A 23,600-nucleotide genomic window follows, 5' to 3' on the forward strand; every position below is an offset into this window, starting at 1 on the left:
CGTTGTTAATGATTATTCAGTCCAATAAGCCTTCTGAACTTTTCTCAACAGAGCGCTCCGAGCAGCTGACACCCAAAAGACTTCTTATGTTATGAGAGTGTGTCATGGCCACCAAGGGCAGGAGTGGAGGAATGCCCTGAGCAGATCAAGAAGCACAAGGCTCTTGAAGCCTTTTCTTTACCTTTCTTCTCTGTTCCTCATGAGCATTTGTGGTGGGCAGGATGATGGCCCCCTCGGATGTCCTATTCCCCGGAACCTGTGAAAACGCTACTTTACATGGCAAGAGGGATTTTGCCAGTTGGATGAAGTGAAAGGTCTTGAGATGGGGAGATCATCCTGGTTTACCGAGGTGAGCCCAGTGTAATCACAAGGGGCCTTAAAAGAGGGAGATAGGAGAGTCAGTCAGAAGACGAGATGGAACAATGGGAGCAGAGGCTGTCGTGATGCAACCATAAGTCAAGGTATGCAGGCCGCCTCCAGAAGATGGAAAAGGTGAGGAAGGGGAATTTCCCGTAGAGCTCCAGAAGGAATGCAGCCCTGACAACCCACTTTAGACTTCTGACCTCTGGAATTCTAAAATAATAAATTGGATTGTTTTAAGCCACTAAGTTCGTGGTAATTTATTACGTCAGTAGGAAACTAATACAGCATCGACTTCATTTGGCTTCCTCTATTGGCTAAGAGACTGGCTGTTCTTTCTGCCCGTCAGTTCATGTGGCAAAACACCATCTCCCCAGGGTGCCCAAGGTTACATGTTGCAGGTGCCATCCCAAACAGATGCTAACTCGACTTTCTTGGTTCCATTCCCAAATTCCAAAGAGAAAGTGACTGGGTCAGCTTGGGTCAGGGGTTCCCCCTGTGGCTGGCCAGCCAAAACCAGGTCATAGAATCACCAGCATAAGCAAGGCTGCCAGGAACCCACTCCTGTGGAAGGGCTGGGCAGCTCCCGGGGCTGAGAGGCAGGGCAGGCCTCTCAACCTCTCAACAGGTGTCTACTACATTGTTCATGCCTCCATTTATCAATTTCTTAAATTTAAAATTTTACTCTACAAACTCCATGTATTGGGGTGTTGTAGATTGATAACACTAATCGTCCTGTTGTTTCATTCCTCTATATATTTATGCCTTTTGGTAGTGCCCTTCTGACCTGATCTGACCTTAGCCACATGCTTTGCTTTAGCCAATAGGACAGATGGTCTTACGAAAACACTTGCATATTTCTGCTTCTTCTCTCAGACCCTTATCCTTGTCTTAAGAGCAATAAGATTATTGGAGGTTGAGAGACCAGGTAGCACAGAACCAAGTCATCCCAGCTGAGGTCATCCTAGACCAGCTGGTCACCACTCAGGCTAAGAGCTGACCACAGATGTGTAAATGAGCCTAACTAGTTCAGCTCATGTCAGCACAATCACTGAGCTAACCTCTGGACTTACGAACGAGAATAGATGTTACTGTTGAATGCCGCTGAGGTTTCACAGTTGTCGGTTACACAGAATTATCGTGACAATAGATAATTGATACGGGGGAATGTGATGTTCAAATATCACTTTATTTCCTTAATTCAATCACCTTTAAGGCTAATTCTAATTATCCTAGACAAAAATGACTTTCAGCATCTCAGCCAGAGATCAGACCTGAAGCATTAGAAGGGATGGAAGGCAGGCCAATGTTTTTTTGCAAATTTCCTCTTTATCCATCCCTCTGGCACTATGCTAAGCTCTCTCCCAAAGCCTACCTTGCAGAGCTCCATAGATAGTCTGTGAAGTAGGTTTGTTTACAGATGTGTTGAAGTTCAGTGAGATTTAAGTACTTGCTCAAAGTTGCTTCCATATTATGTCCACGAATTCAGATTTGATCCCAGATCTGTCTGTTGCAAAGCCTCTTCCAATATCAGGCCCAGAGTCTTCCAGTACCCGGCATGCAGGTGTAGCAAAATAAAAAATATAGGACATTCAGTGAAGTTTGAATTTCAGTTAAAAAATGCTTTATTTATCTCAAGTTCAAATTAATTGGTGTCTTGTAATTTATCTGGCAACTCTACCAACATGAAACTTACTTGTTGGTGGGGGAGGGATATGGAGGAAGTGTGGTAGAGTTCATTCTACCCTAATAATAATATATTTGAAAATAACTTGATTGTTACACCTGCAGAAGAGGTCATGTGTTCTCTGAAGGTTTACAAGGGAAAGATGCTGAGGCTCTGCTCTCACACTCCTGAGTCTTTAAATTTTTGTAAGTTCTGTGACCTCAAATGCCTCTGGTCATGTGCTCTTGGCCACATATTCTCCTAGTCACAGAGCAGGAACATCCATGCCCCTTTGTTGATTCTTTCCTAGGCTGCTTTAAAGAGGAATGGAAAGTATGTAAATCATTTGGCGTATATTGCTAGCTATGAATGAATTAAAAGTCTGAAGATACAGAATTTTTTCTGCCTATGCAGAAGAAATTAAGGGCTGATCCGAGTAAGTGAAAAATAGCTAACCTGTATAGTCCTTATTATGCCAGGAATTTCTCTAAACATTTAAAATAGGTTAACTCATTTAATCGACACAAAAACTCTATGAGGCCAATGCTATTATCATCATCTCATTTTATAGATGAGGAAACAGAGAGGTTAAGTTAGCAACCTAAGATTGCACAGCTAGTAAATGGCAGTGCTGCCAGAGTTCAGATGTTTAACCACTGTGCTATACTGCCTCTCACCTAGTGTCTACTGAATTTCTACTGTGTGCCAGGCATTGTCTTGAGATGTGGTAGTAAACGATACAGTTTCTCCTCTATGAATCATACATTCTGATGAGGGAAGGTAGAAATGGAGGTGAAAAAGATTTCCCATAGTGATAAGTGCTATGAAGATAAAAAGTCAGGGTCATATGATGAAGTGCTTCTAGTGAAAGTATGGCTGCATTAGAATAGGGAACGATTTTTGGAGGAAGTATCATTTGAGCTGAGATCTTATTTAAAAAAGGAGCTAGTCATGCAAAAATCTGGAGGAAGAACATTCCAGGAAAAGGGGATGATCTTGTGGCCAAGGCATTTGAGAAACAGAAGCCGTGCAGTACCTCTGAGATAAAAGAGGAACAGGAGAGAGGGGTGAGATGTGGCCCAAAGGGTGGGTCATGTCACATCTATAGGCCATGGTGAAGGAAGACAGTATTCTCAGTAGCATGGACAAATATTGGAGAGTTTTGAGCATGGGAGGGCCATGATATGGCCTTGAGTTTTAAGGGTCACTATAGTTGCCAAATGAAGAGGAGACCATGAGTCAGTGCAGGGTGGTTGTGGTTGGTAAAAGCAGAAGTAAGGGGATCAGTTAGGAGGCTGTTGTTGTAGCTCCTGACAGATGTGGCCAAGTGGATGGATTTGGGATATGTTTGTGGGGTGGAGTTGGCAGGACTTGCTGATGGATTACAGGTAGGGAGTAAGAGAAGGTGAGGAAGTAAAGCAGATATATAGGTTTTGGGCTTGAGCAGCTTGGTGAGTGTGGTGTCATTCAATAACATGAGGAAGCCTGGGGAAGGAGCAGAATAGAGTTCTGTTTTGATCATGTTAGTTTTGAGATTCTTAAAAGACATCCAAGAGGCTGTCAGTAGAACGGTCATCCTCTACCGCCTTGTCCGTATGTCCTTTCTCTCTTTTGTGCCTCATGTAAACCCAGAAACAGAACTCAGCCTGTCTCTTAGATCCTTAAATAGCGTTTGCTCATACAGTTATGTAAACTGAAGTTTTCGTTTAGAAGATGGCAGAGGCATTTTACGTCGTAAATCTCATAGCAAACAGCTTAAACCCTAATTAGACAATTGTTTCCCAAAGGCCCCTCCTGGTCCTTGGCCATGTCTTCATAGGGGTTTCTCTCTCCGGTCTTTCTTCTACACAGCACACCAGTGTTTTGGGCTCTTTTTCAAATGTATTACTGCTATGCCCTATATTCCAAAGTCTTTCAGGTTGCAACGTCCTCTCTCTGTTGTTACCCAGAACGATCCAGCTCTACCATCTTGCTTACACGCAGATTTACACATCCAGACGCATCTGGCTGCTCAGCAAGGAGTCTCCCTTGGGTACCACAGCCCATCCACCTAGAGTTTGGAAACTTCATCTTATAGATGAGAGTTAATGTTTCCTGTTTTGTAAGTGGGCATATGCACACACGTAAAAATCAGTATCTTGGTCTTGTCCTTCAATATCAAGAATGGTTCTTCAGAGATTAATGGGTAATTGTTCATGAGCTATTTATCATTACAGATTTTGGTGTGAGATAGTCTTTTTTCCAAATTACAATCACCGTACTTATGATTTCCTCATATGTAAAAAGATGGTGCTTTTGATTGAGGATGATTAGAATTCCAGTCTTTTTAGTTCTTTTTGTTGTTGTTCAATCTTCCAAGACTAGAGGAGAGAACATGCTTCTTGTGTCGTGGTTAGATAAGACAATCCATGGTCCATGTGATCATCTGATGTTCGCACTATTCTCAACTGCTACCGACTAGGTGCCAGGCCCTGTGCTAGATAAGAAGGACCATGTTCCAGCCCCCAAGTTTATACTCTAACAGGAAAGATTGTGTTCTAGAGAGTTTTGAGTAAAGAGATGCAGGAAAAGGTTATGAATTTCATTGTTGACTCTGCTTCAGGAGTAAGTTCTCCTCATTTCAGAAAGCGTGCTGTGCAAATAATAGTCTGACCAATCTGACCAAACAGAAACCCCATCTTAATGTAGCACTTATGGACACGCGATATTTATACGTTGTGATGATTCTTAGGAACGAAATTCCCTGCTTTATCTCCTGTGGTAGGGTTCAAAAAACCCAGAACACTAAGTCAGGGCTTCTGCCAGCTAGTCCTGCATGAGGAAGGAGTGTTTATTAGTTTGCAAAAGTAGCGTGTAAATGAAGAATTCCTGCAAGCTGAGCAGGCAGGCAATCTGGACGCATCACGCCAAGAAGAGATCTGAACTGTGGGGCTGCTGAAATCTCTTGGCCCCTTTGTCAAGAAGCCTTCATTTCTGAATGGCCATTCGAATATTAACTCAGCATATGCAGCCCAGAAAATCAACAGCAGATTACAGGAGTGGTGAGAACCTTTTCCGTTTGCTATCCTTCAGAAAACAGGAGCTGGTGTCTGAAAACCGTCTCAAAGGTAAATGCATTGGATATCACTTTTTTCCAGTTGCATTTATAATAGCCAAAGTAATCAAAAAAACCATTTGATTCAATCCACAACATTAGGTCTCATATCAGATTTAAGTCAATAAGTAAATAAATGAACCCAGGGTATGAAAAATATTGAGTCAGCCTGGAGCGGGGATAATTTGTGTTCTGGATCTGCTATTTTTTGGCTGCCTTCTCTGGAAGAGCTACGGGAAGTGCCCTCTGATGACTGCAGCACACATTGTCCTAGGCAAACACACAAGTGTGTGGGCACAGTGCTGTCCGGGGATCTCTGACTGGGGTGTGTCCTCAAAGTTGTTGTTATGAGATCTCTCTTCAAAGAAGCACAACTTGGCTGTTTCTGTGGCATGGAACATTCTCTCTCTCTCTCTCTCTCTCTCTCTCTCTCTCACACACACACACACACACACACAGCTGATTTAGTTGATTTTGTCACCCTAGCAAAATGTACACATTTCTGTACTTGGTCTTTGCAGAGTTGCTTCTTCCTTTATTTCCCAACATTAACAAACTTTTGGGTATTTTATTCCAAAACATGTTAGACTCAGAGAAAGCATAAAAAGTAATATAACAAAAACGTGGGTGCTCACTCTTCAGAATTAACACATATTAACAATGTGTTTTATTTGCTTCAGACTTTTTCAAGACATAAAAATGAGAGACAATATCTCTTTTGTGCCACCTCATTCCCCTCCTTCTTTCCCCAGATGCACCATCATCGAGAAGTTGCTGGATACCTTTTCCTTCTAAGATTCTATTTCTATCATTGCTACAGGTGTCTGCGTTGATGATAACATTTGGTTCATGTTTGTATTTTAAAACTTTATGCAAGTTCAGTTTATTCTATAAATCAGTCTGAAACTTGTCTTTTTTTTTTTTTTTAAGATTTTATTTATTTATTTGACAGAGATAGAGACAGCCAGCGAGAGAGGGAACACAAGCAGGGGGAGTGGGAGAGGAAGAAGCAGGCTCATAATGGAGGAGCCTGATGTGGGGCTCATCCCACAACGCCGGGATCACGCCCTGAGCCGAAGGCAGACGCTTAACCGCTGTGCCACCCAGGCGCCCCTGTCTTTTTTTTTTTTTTAATACTCAGTATTGTTTTTGAGATCTATCCATAAGGAAGCATTTAGGTCTAGTTTAGCCATTCATTCTAACTGATGTAGGACTATTCCACAATTTATTTATCTATTTATTTAAAACTCTTTACTCCCGCCATCCCTTTTGGCAGTAACCAACAATGCTATTGTGGGCATATATGTATATGTCTCCTTGTACTAACATACTATTCTCTAGAGTATATTTCTAAAAGTGGGATTGCTGATCAGTACAATACACAGATTTTCAACTTCATCAGCTACTGCCGAATTGGTCTCCAAAGTTGTTCCAGTGTGCATACTGATGGTCACGTATTAGAATTGAATTCTATTTCTATTCTATTTCCATTCTATCTATTCTATTATGTTCTATAATTCCATTTCTTTATATCCGCACTAATACAAGGTATTATCATTATCAGACTTTCAAAGTATTACTTGTCCTAGGGGTACAAAATACATTTTTATTTTCCTGATTACCAATGAGGCCAAACATTTTGTCATACTTTTTTTTGGCCATTTAGGTTCTCTCCTCTTTAAATTGCTTAATGGTGTCTTTGCTCATTTTCCCATTTTATTATTTGTATTTTCTCATAGATTTATAGAAATACTTTTTTATATTCCTGATATTATGTTTTTTGGCTGCATGAGTGGCAAAGTCTTTTAGAATTTGTGGATTGTCCTTACACATTATTTATGGTGTCTTTTACCAGATAGGAGTATAGCATCCTAATGTATATAATATATCATTGGTGCTTTTTTTATTGTGGTGAAATACACATAGCATAAAATTGACCATGAGTGACATTTAGTACAGTCGCAATGATGTTCAACCATCATCACCATCTAGTTTCAGAACATTTTCATCCTTCCAAAAGGCACCCCACAGCTGATAAGCAGTCACTCCCTATTCTCCCCCCATATAAATATGTGGCCTTTTGTGACTGGCTTCTTTTCCTTAGCATGTTTCCAAGCCTCATTCATGTTGTAGCAGGTATCAGTACTTCATTCCTTTTTATGGCTGAATAATACTGATTTGTATGTACCACATACAAATGGTGTGGATAATCCACATTATGTTTATCCATTCAACAGTTAATGGACATTTGGATTGTTTTCACCCTTTGGCTATTGTGAATAGTTCCGCTATGAACATCAACATACAAGTATCTGTTTGAAGCCGTGTTTTCAATTTTTCGGGTATATTTCTAGGAATGGAATTGCTGAGTCATAATGGGACTTCTATGTTTAGCTTTCTGAGGAACACCCAAAACTGCATTCCACAATAGCTACACCATTTTACATTCCTACCAGCAACATACAAGAGTTCCAATTTCTCCACATCCTTATTAACATTTGTTTTTTTCCATTTTAAAAGTTACTATTATTACAGCTATTCTAGTGGGTGTGGGCTTTACCTCATTGTGGTTTTGACTTGCATTTCCCAAATGGCTAATGACGTTGAGCATCTTTTCATGTTGCTTGTTGGCTATTTTTATAGCTTCTTTGGAGAAATGTCTATTCAAGTTCTTTGCCCATTTTTAGTGAGTTCTCTTTTTGTTATTGAGTTGTCATAGCTCTTTATATATTCTGGCTACTAGATGCTTATCAGTTATATGATTTGCAAATATTACTCCCATTCTGTAGGTTCTTCTCACTTTCTTGGTAGTGTCCTTTGATGTGCAAAGTTTTTAATTTTGATGAAGTCCAATTTTTCTATATTTTTCTTTTGTTGCTTGTGCTTTTGATGTCATAGTTAAGAAACCATTGGTAAATCCAAAGCCATGAACATTTACTCCTATTTTTTCCTAAGATTTTTATGATTTTAGCTCTTAGAGTTAGGTCTCTAATCTATTTTGAATTAATTTTTATATAATTGAACTTTCTTATGACTTATATTCTTCCTATATTCTCGGTGTTAATGCTTAGTTACATGGACAGGAAAGACCTTTTAGAATTTGTGATTTGTCTTTTTACTTTATTCATAGGGTTTTTTATTGTGTGTACTATATATTTTTTAAAAGATTTATTTATTTTAGAGAGAGAGACAGCAACAGTGGGGGGAGGGGCAGAGGAAGAGGGAGCGAATCTCAAGAAGACTCCCTACTGAGCGTGGAGCCCAACACGGGGCTTGATCCCAGGACCCTGAGATCATGACCTGAGCCAAAATTGAGAGTCGGAGGGTTAACCGACTGAGTCAACCAGGAGTATTACATTTTAGTATACAATATGTTATTTTTTGGCGGGGGATGTTTGTTTAAGAAATCTTTCTCTTTCTGAGGTCATAAAATTCCTTGCCTTGTATTTTTATATTTTCCTTACCTTTTTAGGTCCACACAATTTACCTAGAATTTATTTTTATGTATATCATGAGGTAGGGATCTCGTTATTTTTTTCCCCTACATGGATAACTAATCATCTTAACAGTATTTATTGACTTTCCTTCCTAATCTTTAATATTACCTCTGTTGTATACCAAGTTCTCAGTTCTGTTTGTTTATATCTCTTTGTCACTCAATTTTTATTATTACAGCTTTGTTGTAAGTCTTAGTATCTAATATGTCAAATTCCCTCTCCTGGTACTTCTTCAAAATTGCCTTGGTGTAGTAGACAAAATAACGTCCCCATGACCCCCCATGTAAATATCCCTTTCTAGTCTTCATCCTTCTCGTGTCTGTTTATTGTCTAACTGCATTGATTAGTTTTCCAGATCAGTAGAATAAAACAGTGATAGTATCTCCTTCTTGTTCTAGTTGACTGGCTTTGTAGTTATGTATATTTTTTCCCTATTTTGAATAATGAAACAACTTGTACTGTTCTGTGGACAGCCTGTCCAAACTATGGAGACTAGCTACCTCTTTTATGCTGTCAGTTTTACAAAAATCTTTCTAGAATGAGCCTCCATCCTTGTACCATTTGTTTTCCTTGGCCCAAAAGACAGCCTTCTTTGGAAAGTTGGTAGGTCACTCTTACAAACCCTGTTTATGGTATAAAGTTAAAAATATCCCCAAAGGGAGCAATAAGCCAAGTAAATCTTAATAACAATATTATCTTTTTCTAGGATCTCTTTTATCAGTCTTGAATATTCAGGATAAATATCTAGAATACTCTTTATCAGGCTCCCACCACCTTCTCTGTGATTTGACTGAACAACCTGCCGAAGAAGGTCTGGTATATTCTTGGAGCAACAAAGGAGTCTGGTCCCATATTCGAACAAACTGAAGGAGATAAACCCAACCCCTGTTGGAGGTGTGGTGGGCTCAGCTGCTGTCCTACAGAGCTGTGGGAGGAGGTAGGAAACTGAGGGTCCAGCCTTCCCAGGCCAACACAATGAGTCAGCAAAGCCACAACAATGTGTATGAGCTGCAGTGGAGCCTGACTTAACACCAACATCCTAAGCTTAAATATGGCTGCGGCTTCACTTCTGCTTTCCAAATCTGGAAAAAATTTCTCTTATAGCAAGGCTGAACCCAGAACCATGCAGAGAGGGAAACTCTGAGAAACATGGTTTTAGCTTAACTACATTGACAATAAAGAGCCACCATAATTGTTGTGCTAGTCAGAAAGTATCTTATGTATATCACATCATGTTGACTGCATACAAAATACCTTCACTGGGCCAAGTTTTCAAATTTTTAATAAAAGTCTGTGAAGGCTTCATTTGAAAAATATTTCTTATCTTCCAACATTGGACATTGTCCACAATATTTTTCCACAGTCCCTCAAAGTTGACAGTTGACTTTTTCTTTATTTGGATTAGATAATAAATTTCTACCACATCAAGACAGGTCAAAAATTTTTAAAAAGACATATATAGTATAAATTTAAAAATTTTTTAAAGACATATATAAAAAATTTTTAAAGACATATATAAAATTATACATGATTATTTGTTGCATATGTGATTTACCACTGTAACTTTCCTCAAATCCTTTCTGGAAGCCATGGGATACAAAAAATAAAAACAGAATATTGTCTCGAGAATGTTTGATTTTCACAGAACTCTCCAAAGAAAAGTTCAAAGAAGAATCCTCCTAACACCTGCATTTCTGAAGAAGAATCCTCTCAAAGACCACTTTTTTTTTTTAATGATTTTTTATTTCAAAGACCACTTTTTGTTTACTGATGTTTGGAAACAAGATATAGGTCATAATGATCTCTTTACAGTGAAAATGCGGGGTCTCTTTTTATGTGTGTATTTGCTAATTTTGTGTGTTTCTTCTTCAGCCAAAGCTAGATGTCCTTGTTGCTCCTGTGTCTTGGGTGAAAATTCTTGACTCAAAATAAATCATCTGAATACAGAACAAAACTTCTGGATAAAGATTTGAAGTGGAAGCCTACTAAAAAGTTTTGGTATATGGCATCTGGTCTACTTCATTATTTACGTCACTTCTGAGATCTTATCTTTCATTCCTTAGGAAACCCAAACGACAGCCTCTAGTTTTAACCCCTGGGGGACTGTTATTTGGCATAAGAAATAAAGATGCTTATCAGAAACCAGTTTTATTTTATGTTTTGCCTTGAGAAAATTTCATGTAGAACAATGTATCTAAGTATAACACCATTATTTCTGTGCTATAATTTATACTCGGGAAGTCTTCTTGGAATATGACATTTTGTGACTGAACAAACTGGATTTCCTTATTCCAAGTTCTTGTTAAGATGATAAATAGGTTCACAGAGACACATCTGACTGAACCAGTGTTGTTTTTTTTTTGTATTTTTCTTAAAAATTGGGTACTATTTGTAAGATTATTTGCAGGGGGATAAAAAACTAGTCTCGGGTATGTTTTTCTACCTGAATTCAGTTTCTTTTATAGATGTAGATGGTGGTACGATTCCACAGGTATTGTTTTGGTGCGTATTATATTATCATAATTAGGACTCAGAAGCTATACTCTATATGGAATAGGATGGATTTTTTGTAAATTAAAAGAAAACATTTTAAAGATATGTGTTCAGAGGTACATATAGTGTATATAAATATATATGGGTGTGTGTGTGTACACACACACACACACACAGTATGTAGAGAAAAAGCAGGGGCTGGATTAATTTTAGTTGCTCTAACCAGTTTTAGCCAAGAGTTACAAACAGACTATTGACCATAATGTTGAATTAATTTGATTTTCATTGATGTCATGGTAGGAGAAAGGTCAGGAATAGCTCCCTCGGAGACTTAAAGGTGGGTAGGTGTGTAACAGGACAGAAGGGCCGAGGCTCTGCACGCTGAGGGGCAACATGAGTCAATGGTGGGTGAAACTGCAAGTACTTTAGCCCTAAGACCAGACGCCATAGGTACCTCAGCTGAGAGCAGGGAGTGGGCAGCCCCAGCCCACCCTGGCTTGCCTGCTAAGGAGCTTGGCTCTTACCCTGGGGATGACAGGGAGCCAGGGATGACTGAGAAATGAATGGGTTCTGGGCAAGAGATACAGGTGAGACTCCTAGGTCCGAGAGGTGCAATGTTACAGAGCGGTGTTCTATTTTTAGAAATTTATTCCATAAGAAGAAAAACCCCAACCATGACAACAAACAGAAAAGAAATAATACAAAAATATATGCTTTTACAAATGTGTCTTAGAAGCTCTGTGGGTGAAGGCTACTTTGGGTTTTTTGCTTGCTTGCTCTGCTTTGTTTTGCATGAATTGTACCGAAGTTGTCTTCTTTCCTTGTAAATCTCCCTGTAGCAAACATGGGAATTTTTTTTTTCCAAAGGCCTTTGGCCCTAATTAAAAATTGGGTTCGTTTTTCTCCAAACTGTGAGCTGACAATTAGACTCATCCATTTATTTACTTAATAAATATTTATTGAACACCTATCATATGAGATATTGTTCTGACGGCAAACAAAAAAGGCAAAAACCCTGCCATTATGGAGATTTTTCTTCCACTCCAAGAGAAAGACAATAAGCCTCTGCACAGGTGCGCACCCACATGCCCTTCCCCACACCCAATGATAACGCCAGTATAACTGGGTAATAAAGGTTATAAAGAAAAATAAACAGACTGAGGGGAAAAGGAAAGAGAGTGACGGGGACATTTTATAGAGTCACTTTATATTAGTCAAGGAAGATTTCTCTGCGGAAGTGACATTTGAGCAGAGCCAAGAACAAAATGAGAGGACAAGCAATGAGACTGTCTGGGGACAAGACATGCACGAATGCCTCCCACTGTCTGTGTGGCATGGAGATAGGTGGGGCAGTGGCTCAAGGCACTACTTCTTGGGTGACTCCTTGCTGTGAACACAGATGCAGATTCGATCAGTTGCATCATCTGTGACTTCACCAGACTCCTCAGTGTCCCCGGTCAACCTCAGATGTGTTGGTAACGTGTCATTAGATAGACACCAGTATGATGATGTCTGTGTTGGTGGTGCTGATGGTGCTGGTGGTCTAGGTGTAGTGGCTGTATGATAAGACAGTTTGGAACATCAGAGGGCTGGAAATCAATATGCTAGCAATATAGGATCTTAATAATATGATGACATTTTCATTTAAAAAATCAATGATGATAACAGCAACTGTCATTTTTTAAAAGCACGTGAGGAGGGCAAGTACTGTCCTCATGATAAGGTGACAGAAGGGGCTTAGAAAGTCTAAGTTAACTTGCTCAAGATTATACAGTAAATGCCAACTGTTAGGTTTGATATGAGGTCTGTCCAACTTCGGAGTCCAAACTTTATACCAACCACAGCGCTGGTCTGCTTCCAAGGGTAATGCCGCCGAGAGCAGCGTGAAGCATGGGCTGGGGAGGATGTGAGTGCTAAACAGAACGATGCAGTACTTTCATTTGAGATTAATCCTCATTCGTAAGATTCAAAACCTTATTGTATCAGTCCAGGTCGAACTGAGAAATAAGAAGGTTGAAGTAGGGCTATTTTATAGTTAAGAATGAACTGATGATTCTGTTGAAGCTGCAGAAGTCCCCAAACTCAAATAATCATAGCGTGGGGCTGGACCTCTGGTGGATAAGCTGTGTTTTCTTTTGGGCAGAATCATTTTCTCTTACGATGTCTAAGATTAAATGGATGCTGAGATAGCTGCATTTCCCCCAAAAATAACTCATGTAAATTCAAATGACAGCTCATGGTCATAAATGTGTTTGGTCTCCTTTTCCGTAATAGGAATGTGATGATAGGTGTATAAATTCTTTAAGCCAAACCATTAGTATCATATTGATGCTTGGCCTGACTTGGTGGTGAATGGTTGGAAAGATTAAGATAACAGCTCTTCTCCTGCCAATAAGATATCCATCATTAATATTTGGTTTTGGTTTTCATTTCATAGATACTCATTCACAGCTCAAAACCAAAATATGTGAGGAAAACAATCAGAGTGATAGAAATTAGATTCTGATTCTAATTTACCTTGTTAATTTCTCCCTATGTACAAAAAGCACGAAATTTTTTGTTTCTTTTTCAGGGACTAAAAAAAAATTTTTTAATGTTGAAATCATCATAAACTCATGGGAACTTTGTAACTTTTTTCCTTGAATTATTTGTGATAAGGTTTCCGACGTGATGCATCCTTATCCAGGAATGCATCGGAGTATCTCCAAAGACATTCTGGTGCATGACACGATATAATACCCAAATCGAGAAGTTAACACTGCTGTCTCCTACCATCGGTTCTTCAAAACCCATGTAAATTGTGCTAGTCGCACCAGGGTCCTTCATAGCGATGGGGTCTAGTTCAAAACCATGCCCTGCCATTAGTTGTCCTATCCGTTTGGTTTCCTTCAGTCTGGAACGGTTCCTCAACTCTTCTCTTCATTTGCATGACCTTGACTCTTTTTGAAGATTAACAGGCCAGGCATTTTGTAGAATATTCTTCAATTTGGGTTAGTCTGGTGTTTCCTCATGATTAGATTCAGGTTACGAAGTTTTGACAGGGAGAAATACCACAGAAGTGACACCGTGTTCTTCCTGCGTCCCATCTTTCAGTTCACAGTGCAAATGGGTCCATTACTAAGGATGTTTATTTACTCGGATCCCCTGGTTAAATTAGGGTCTGTCAGCATTTCTCACTGTAAAGTTACTCTTTCCCTCTAGTAATTAATAGTTATTTTGTCAGGAGCACTCTGAGACCATATAAATATCCTGTTTATGGCTCCCTTTCCTTGAACACTAATTTTCTTGCACAATCAGATGTTCCTGGTTTGTCTTATACTTTTTCTGCCCTTGGCCTGGGGTCAAATATTTCTCCAAGGAGCCCTGGCTCCTTTTAGAGGAAAATGGCATTTAGAGCTCAGGATCTGTGTGGTAGATGTGCTTACTGCTATTGGCTGGGCCCGCAGTTGCTAATCTCAGTCTCAGCAGACAAAACCAGAAAACACACACATACTTATATATGTGTTTATTTCTGTATTTATCTGTATAAGTTGAAAAGTAGGAGTGAATACCAATACCCTCAATTCCAATCCAATACTACAGCATTCATTCTACTTTTCTCCCTTTTTATATTTCTCTAACAGTGACAGACCTGGTTTCCATTATCCTTAATATATTTGCTTTTTTGGTAAATCCATTTGTAACTAGTCTCCCATGCCCACCATGAGCCTTTTCCCCACATCTCCGTCTTTCTGTTCAATCTGCCCCAGGTCTGAGCCCCTGACTCCCCTACTTGGACACCTATTCTCACTCTGCTTGGGTTCTGATAGCCCATACCAGATGCCCACCCCGACAAATGCATGCCTTTCTCATCCTGATCAGGCTCCTAAACCCTGTTGCAGGGCTTGCAACATCCCTTGCAAGGATGCCCTACTCTCCCACGCAGGTTCTGAGACCTTACACCAGTTCACCTCCTGTGTAGGTAGTCTCCTCATTCCTCTTGGGCTCTGATAACCCATGCAAGGCTGCCCCTCTCAGTGGACTGGAAGATACTAAAACATTGGGCATCAAAACAAAAGAAACAACAGTCTCTCCCTCCCGGAACTCACAATCTAGTGCAAGGAGACAGACCATGAATGTTATAAATATGTCAACCTCGAGGTATGTTTAAGGTCACTCATATTGGAAAAGGACGGACTAGGGTAAAGGGAATTAGGAATGGGTGTGTGTGTGTGTGTGTGTAATTTTAGGAAGGGTAGTTAGTGAAGGCCTCACTGAGAAGCTGTCACTGGAGTAAAATTTTGAAGATGAGGAAGTGAAGAAGTGAGCTGTCTGGGAGAAGAGCATTTATTCCAGGTAGAGACAGCAGCCAGGGAAGTGACCTGAGATGGGAACTTGCTGGTGTGCACCAGGCATAGCACGTTGGGCTGGGGGCCAGAGTCAGGAGTAGGGGAGAGAGGAGGGAGAGAGGGCCTAGGGAATGGGGACACATCATGTCACCAATCTGATGTCTGCATTCCAATCCCAGCTTTACCACTCTGACTGTTGGTTTACTAAAGCTATCAGGGGTTTTTTTTTTTTTCCATGTGATTTATCTCTTAATCCCAAATTCGTATTATAAAGGATTCCAAAAAGGAGTATTTTAACTTGGTCAGGTAGGTCAACTAAAGACAAGGCATTTAAAAAACTATCAACACTGATAATGAAGAATAATTGTGTTTCCTCACTTAATATATCTTTGCAACCATTGTGGTTCACTATAACTTAATTGAGAACACAGAAGAAATTCGCAGAAGGAGGACAGGACTCTGACTCTCCACCTTCCTTAGTTTTCCAAACTAGCATTTCATGGACAGATGTGAACATCTGTTTCGTCTTAGAAGTGGGCGTCTGACTTCCCGGTCACCATAATAGGTAGTAAAGAGAATAAAGATCTCTAGTTTATAGTTAAGGGCTCTTCTTTTATTGGAATGCATCCTTACACCAGAAGTATTTATTTTTACAGGTCAAAGAAGTGTGCAGCCCACTGAGATGTGGTTATTGTGTCTTTCATTTTACAAGTAACACGAGGTCAGGTATTTTTAAAAACATGAAAAGTTAATGTTGAATTTTCAAAAGCCTAAGGCTTTTTGGCTTGTTCCTCTGGGCTCTTCACAATGCAGATATGTTAAGAAACTTTCTACAAGCTGAAAGAGAGTCTCAACTGTGTCTTCAAAGGTTTCATTGTGCAGCTGTTGAATTTTGAAGTGTTTAATTTATGACGTATCATGCATACTCTTAGGACTGAGATGAGTATTGGTCAGTTAATTCTGGCAAAACTATCATTTGATGACTAAAAGTAGTGAGTTCCATTTTCAAGGAAAGAGATTATTCTCTGGGCCCCAGTGCAGGCATCTAATTCCACATCAGCTCAAGGACCAAGTTTTTAACACAAAAGACAAGTTTCAGCTGATAAGTTCAAAGCTCGTGACTCCTAGTCTACAGAACCAATCCAAGAATTTATAGGCAAGTGAGTAATGAGAAACCAAATGACTGTGTGATGTCAGGTGGCAAGATTGGCACTATAATCATAAGGGGGATCTCAGGAGAGTGTCCTCAGTAAACAACTCCCTTCACCCCTGCACTGTTTTCCTCTATGCAAAGTGGAGCGCTGACCTGCTTTTACTTGTTGAAGGTTATAAAGGTGTGACCTAGTTGTTAGTAAGACTCGTAATACTCATGTTCATTAATGAGAAGATAATGTTCAGATCAAGTCAGCAACTGATGTGACAGCCCTCAGTGCTGATAAGACTGGTTTGGAATTTTGTGTTCGTGTTTGATTCTGACCCAGCATATTAAGGTGGACATGGATAACTTGGATAAGATCTGGGGAGACGCCAAAATGGCGAGGGGCCACATAAATGACAGCTGAAGTAATCAGAAATATTTGCCTGGGCAAGTCCTGGGAACTGTTCTCAGGAATATGAAAGGTCGTCAGTGGCACATGGGTTGGATTTAGTCTGGGGAGCTTTAGAAGATGATGTGTAAATGAAATCTGCTTAGTTTCAGTTATTTATTTGAGAGAGAGAGAGAGAGCGTGTATGAGCAGGGGGAAGGGCAAAGAGAGAGGAAGAGAGAGAATCCCAAGCAGACTCCCTGCTGAGCTCAGAGGCCCATGCAGGGCTTGACACGGGCTTGATCTGAATGATGACCCTGAGATCGCGACCTGAGCTGAAATCAAGAGTCAGACCCTTAACCAACTGAGCCACCCAGGTGTCCCTCAGTTTCAATGTATATCCTGTTCGATATACATAACATATCCTGTTCGAATAATGTTTCAGGTACTGTCCCCTCCAAGCTGCCCTACTTGGCTCTGTTGAGGGGACAGGAGCCATGCTATGTGTCCTGTTGTCCTTCTGTGTCTCTTGCTCTCCTCTCTTTTATGCTTACACATTCCTCTACACTGTCCCATATGTGCCAACCTACACTGCATTCTCTGAAACACAAACTTGTCTGACACGCTTATTATCATCATTATTCTTGACAGTTACCCAGAGTCAACAAATAGATACCATGACCCCTAGCACCATGACCCCTGCCAGGAATGAGCCCTCCGAGCCAGATGTGTGTGACGAGGTCAGAGGGGCCCCTGAACAGGACTTTTAGGATGATACTAATCCTTAGCCTTATTTGCATTTACCATGTCCAGGCACTGTGCTGAATGTCCTGCATGTACTTCCTCATTTGAGCTTCAAAATAATTGAAGAGGTAGGTAATTTTATTATCCTTCTATTACAGATAAGGAAAGTAAGAGTCAGAGAGGTTAAACAACTTGCCTGAAAAAGCCTCAGCAGTCCGGCAAATCTTTAAGAGCCCCTGAATAAAGCTAGTTTGCTGAAAGGACAAAGGTTGAGTGTATGCAGCAGAGATAACACAGGACCCATTGGTGGCCAGAGAGGGGACAGTTTGTGCTAGGAAAGGTGTGCTGTGGAAGGGGATGGAAGGAGGGGAGTAGAGACAGATCCTGTGGTAGCAGAAAGGGTAACTTTGACAGATAGCTTGGGAGTCAAATTTTTTTCTTTTTCCATTTTGTTAAAATTTGCTTTTTCCTTGTACTTGTGTCGGCATTTAAAATTATGCAGAATTGCTGAATTGCTACATATACTTTCTCTTTACTATGGCTGTGTAGACCCATCCCTGCTATGTTAAATTTGGGAACGACCTGCCCTGCATTGTTAAGTGAGGTTTTTCTTTTCTCTCTCTCTCTTTTTTTTTTTTAAGATTTATTTATTTATAAGAGAGAGACAGCACAAGTGGGTGGAGGGGCAGAGGGAGAGAATCCTCAAGCAGACACCCCACTGAGCATGGAGCCTGACAAGGGGCTTGATCCGACAACCCATGAGATCATGACCTGAGCCAAAACCAAGAGTTGGGTGCCTAACAGACTGAGGCACCCAGGTGCCCCTAAGTGAGTTTTTTCTAGATTTTTCTCATTCTAGTGGTCCTTCTTAAAAACGAGGCTCCATTTCATTTCTAGACCAGCATACATGGTTCTCTCTCTTTGTTCTGCCTAGAGAGAGCTATACTGCTATGCGCGGGGGAAACAAAGATGTTTTGGTCTGATTCCCCTTCTCTTTCTCCAATTATATAAAATCATATGCTTCCAAAGTTAGATAAAAGTAAATGCCAAGCCACAGGAAAGCAGGGATTAGGACCAATATTTTGATGAAGGAATCTATAGTATTTTACCTCCTTTCCCACAGATGGGGCTGATTCCTATTCCCCGAGCTTGTTAGAGGATATTTGGAGTAGAAGGCAGGAGGAGAGGCTGATCACTTTGTGGTTTCAATGTTTGTGTTGGTGCTGGATATTCTCCACTTCCTCTCTAAATCTACTCTTCCCCTGTAGTAAGGCCTTCATGGACTGCTTTACCCAGGCTCCCCTGACTCTGTGGATTACAGTTGGGTTTCACCAATGGGAGAAACAGGCAGAAGAGTAGAAAGTAGGAGGAGAGATCTTCCAGGAAAGTAGTCCCCTTGTTCCCTCCCTGTGGTTTTGTGACAGTTGTGCTTACTTCCCTACTTAAGGCTACAGTTCCAGTTGGGTGACCGCTCCTTTTTTGTCCCTTCAGGCAAGGAGGGGAAGAGCTTGTGAGGGATGTCTCACCATCCCTTGTTGATTCCCTTAACTCTGAAATATTCCTCTCATTCAACAGTCCTCAGTTATCCCTTGGAGCACGCCATCTCTTTTTTGCTGGAAACATCACTGATTTGACTCGTGGCAGATTGTAAAAATGAAACACTCGGTTCAGAATTAAACCACCTGAACTGGACTTTAATAGTACATTCATTTTATAGGGAATAAAAAAATATAATCCAAGAAAATCTACTTAACAATTAAAAGAATTGTAAAAGCTACCCCCCCAAAAGTAACTTTCTGAAATAAAAATTAATGCCCAGTACATGTCCTTGGTCCCTGGTATAGACTAGAGCTTTTGTGACTTGCTAAAATAATATTTATTTCCATAGTGTGCATTTATGATAATAAAAATGCTTTGTGAATTAAAGAAATCAATTATAACGCTATAAGGTGATTGGAGGTATGTTATAAATGTGTCCTCAGGGAGGAAATCCAATGAAGTTAAGTGTGCGAAGGGGCGGAAGATCATCATCAAACACTTAAGTTGCAACACCACCTGCATGAGTAGGTGTTGTCCGCCCACACATAGAAACTACTCATTTGCGGGGCACCTGGGTGGCTCAGTCGTTAAGCGTCTGCCTTTGGCTCAGGGCGTGATCCCTGCGTTCTGGGATCGAGCCCCACATCAGGCTCCTCCGCTGGGAGCCTGCTTCTTCCTCTCCCACTCCCCCTGCTTGTGCTCCCTCTCTCGCTGGCTGTGTCTCTCTCTCTCTCAAATAAATAAATAAAATCTTAAAAAAAAAAAAAACTACTCATTTGCAGAGAAGACTGCTTCTCTGTCTGTAAATGGCTCAAGTGGGGGCTCTTCCTAAATTCAGACAACCATGAGTTTTGGCTAAATGAAATAAACCTTTACATGAGTGCAAGCTAATTGTCTTCCCGTCTTTCAATGTCATCAAATTTTAAGCCTGAGTATATAGGTTTTTTTCTTGATTCTAATCAGAGCTGACATCACATGAACATTAGGACAACCCCTTCAAAGTGCACTGGCATGAGCAGACAGGGATGAAAAAATGTAACTGAATTACACTGAGGATGTAGTGATTCAGACTGGATTTTCCCTGCCCGCTGCGAGGGGCTCACAGCCTCTGCCAAAATGGTGGTTTTGGGTTGGCGCTGTTTCTAGAACTTTGGCTCTGGGTTGACATGGATCCAAACCACTCTGAGATTCAGGTCTCTTGGAGGCTTTCTATAGCGTCTATCAGATCTTTGGAGATTCAAGGCCACACTTTAGTACCAGAATTTCCCAGTTCCCTCTTGGATGACCTGAGGCCAGAGGGAACTGGGAACAATTTGGCTCAGGGCTGACTACTCTGGCCCATCCAATTCCTGGACACCTAAACTTAGGGCTGGCAGTCTGAGGTGAAAATCCACTATAGTTTCTCCCTTTTTATCCCACTGTCGGGGACAATTAATAAAATTGGTGTCTTCTTTTATCACAGTTCAGTTCTCTAACATACCAGGTTAAGCTTTCTGTTTTTATTTAATTTGAAAATGAGTAAGTGTAAACAGGTATGTCTGATGTGAAGGGATTTTTAGAAAGGAAATATTTACATACCTATTCTAAGTAATTTTTTCTGTTACCTTTAAATTGCCATTAATAATAGGTGATTGACTATCACATAGGATTTTTACATTCAGTTCCTTCTATGTATACGCAGATGAGAAAACAGGGTTTAGCCATCTAACGCAGCGCAAGGACAGGCGTAAATTGGGAAACAAAGCTCTAGGAATCTACCAGTTCTTACATAAATGGCTTAAACTCTTCTATATTGAGCCCCCAGAGTGAATCATTGTGTTCCCACTAGTGATAGTATGTCCAAGTGTGCCTTTTCTTTTTTTAAAAGATCTCAGGCATTATTCCAGAATTTTGGGGGGTGGTGAGATGGAGTGAAGGATTGTAGTTAACATTTTCATTTAGAGGAAAAAACAGTCATCTGATAAAAGAAATCAATCTTCTAGATTCAAAGTAACTTCAGAATTTTATGTTTAGGGATTACCCTTGAGTGTAATTAGTCCTATTTAGAACAATTTCTTAACTTTAGAATGCTTGTGTGCAGGGAAGATTTATTTACATGTTCAGATTTCAGTTAAATTTTGCCTGGTTTGTTTAAATTAGTAGAAAAGCAAACCATTTATTTATTCTTTTAAAAATAAGAGCTGATTTGACATAGATTGTGTCTGATGCTGGATTGGTTTGGAATCACTTTAAGTGATTACCTAGTTTGATAACTACTTATAGGAAATGGTTTTACGTAAGCAATTCAATGAGACTTTGGAAAAAACTAACATCCCTTTCTCATTTTTTATAATAGCTATCCTGTAATAACACTCACTACAAAATAAATAAATAAATAAGGTGGTTGTACTATTCTGAAGATCATGCTGTAAGGAAAAAAATCCTCCAATACCAAGAACTATACTATTTTAATATCTAAATTATAATGCAACCACACTTTAAAAACCTGCCTGCAAAAATAAATATAATTTTTGCACTTTTATATTATTAAAAATATTATGCCTACTCTAGAAACTGTTATTTGGGGGAATTCATCGAATACTATTCCATTTTCAAATTTTTGTTTCATAGTTTATCTTCATAGCATCTCAGATGAGTATACGCAGTAGCTAAGATGATTAAACGGTGCAAATTCGCTGAAATATTTTGATCCTGGGTTCATACCATGGCAAAAGTTTAGATTTAGAAACATATTAAGTTATGACTCACTGTTGCCTGATTTCCTATATAGTATGAGTCAAACCACGTTTCCTGGATAAAAATGTAGATGCATGAGTTTTGCTACAACACAGTCATCTTATCAAGTAGATGTTAGTCACAGCCTCCACATGAGCCATAGAAGAGCTTCAGGGTTTATTGAGAATTGACTAGATTTTTCAGTTTTTAATTCTAATATTTGGCCTCAGACATAGCCACAGTTCCCCTCCCTGGAAATCGAATGAAGAGTATTAATCAGAATTAAAAACTCTCTTAATAGCCTATTATTTCTTGTTGAGAGGAAAATTCCGAAAGGGTTCTTGATTACTCTTAGCACAATGGACGTTATAAAATAAATAACCTAATACTTTGACACACAGCTTCTACAGGGCTAGTGGAAAGGTGACGTTAACCAGCTGAGTCTCCTCTTCCATGCATGATACCATGGTGACCGGAGAGACCTCGCACACACACAAATAGGACGGGACAAAGTGCCTGTGATTTCCAAATTCATTGGCCAAACAAAGGGTTTGTTAAGCAATCACAAGATCCCAGTGCTAGTCGCTTCCACACAGCGCCTTCCTAGAGGAGACACGCGAAGTTTCATCCGGTCTGACTGCACACTGCGTGTTTATGAGGCAGTAGCACAGAAGATTGAAATAAAAAACACAGCTAACTATTCAGGGTTTTAAACAAATTACAAAACCACATGCTTTCTCACTCAACAGGAAAGCTTCAATCAAAAGGCAACTGGATCCTAAAAGCAGTTGGTTTTTCCTCCAAAGACCAACCTCATTGACTTGCACATTGAGGGTAGGTTTTATAGATCCTTCCGCCACCTTCCATGAAGTGCCTTGTCAGCACCTCTGTAGCCCCAACCACTGCTGAAATGTTTGTACACTCTGTTTTAGGGTAGCATCATTGGGTCTGTAAACTTACTTTTTCATTTCTCCAAGGAGCCATTTCAAAATGATCTTTCAGACGCTGGCTAACGAAGCACTTCTTAACTACTGTCGACAAAGGTCAATCTATTTACTGGCATTTGACTGTATAGAACAGGAAGTCTGTGCTGCATCTTGTGTTCTTAATGAAACCCGACAACAGAGGACTGAACGTATTAGTCTCAGAACAGGAGGCCTAAGGATGGCAAAGATCCAAGGGTCAATTATTGAATTGATTGATAAAAATCTAAGAGCTTGGAGGTCCCAATTTTCTCTTCGGGAAGAGGTTTCATTCATATATGCAAAAATCTGTGAGAAGCAAAAAGGAAAAATGACATCAGTTGTATATTGTAGCAGTGGACAGCAGGTGCAATTTCTTAAGATTTAAGAGCAAAATGTGGTTTTTTTTTTTTTTTTTTGCATGCCAGGGGTGGTGATAGATGGGTAGTGAAATCTCAGTCTTCTTCCATAAGTTTATTCCTGACAAACACTCTGAAATGTAAGTGTTGTCTCCTTTTGACAGATGAGGAAGTGAACTTCAGGAGAGGTAAAAACAATATGTTAACACATTTACATCCAAATATTAAATCTGACGTAATTATCACAATTGAGTGAGAAAAGATATCTAGAGCCTGGGTTCCAGACACACGACTGCCTGGGTTTCACTCCTGGCTCC

The 23,600-nt window shown here is 40.0% G+C and overlaps 1 protein-coding gene across 1 annotated transcript in view; it reads right to left on the reverse strand.

Moving 5' to 3' along the window:
* Positions 1-5,520: 5,520 nt before the first annotated feature.
* The window catches only part of PTGER2 (prostaglandin E receptor 2), a 31,939-nt gene continuing 13,859 nt past the window's right edge, over positions 5,521-23,600 (reverse strand). The window contains 2 exon segments of the mRNA XM_045810474.2: positions 5,521-23,013; positions 23,015-23,233. Of these exon segments, the coding sequence (XP_045666430.2) occupies positions 22,987-23,013; positions 23,015-23,233 (246 nt within the window). The 3' untranslated portion in view covers positions 5,521-22,986.

This window comes from Ursus americanus, chromosome 26 (assembly GCF_024610735.1).
Source record: "Ursus americanus isolate L20-20 chromosome 26, mUrsAme1.1.p, whole genome shotgun sequence".
NCBI classification, from domain to species: Eukaryota; Metazoa; Chordata; class Mammalia; order Carnivora; family Ursidae; genus Ursus; species Ursus americanus.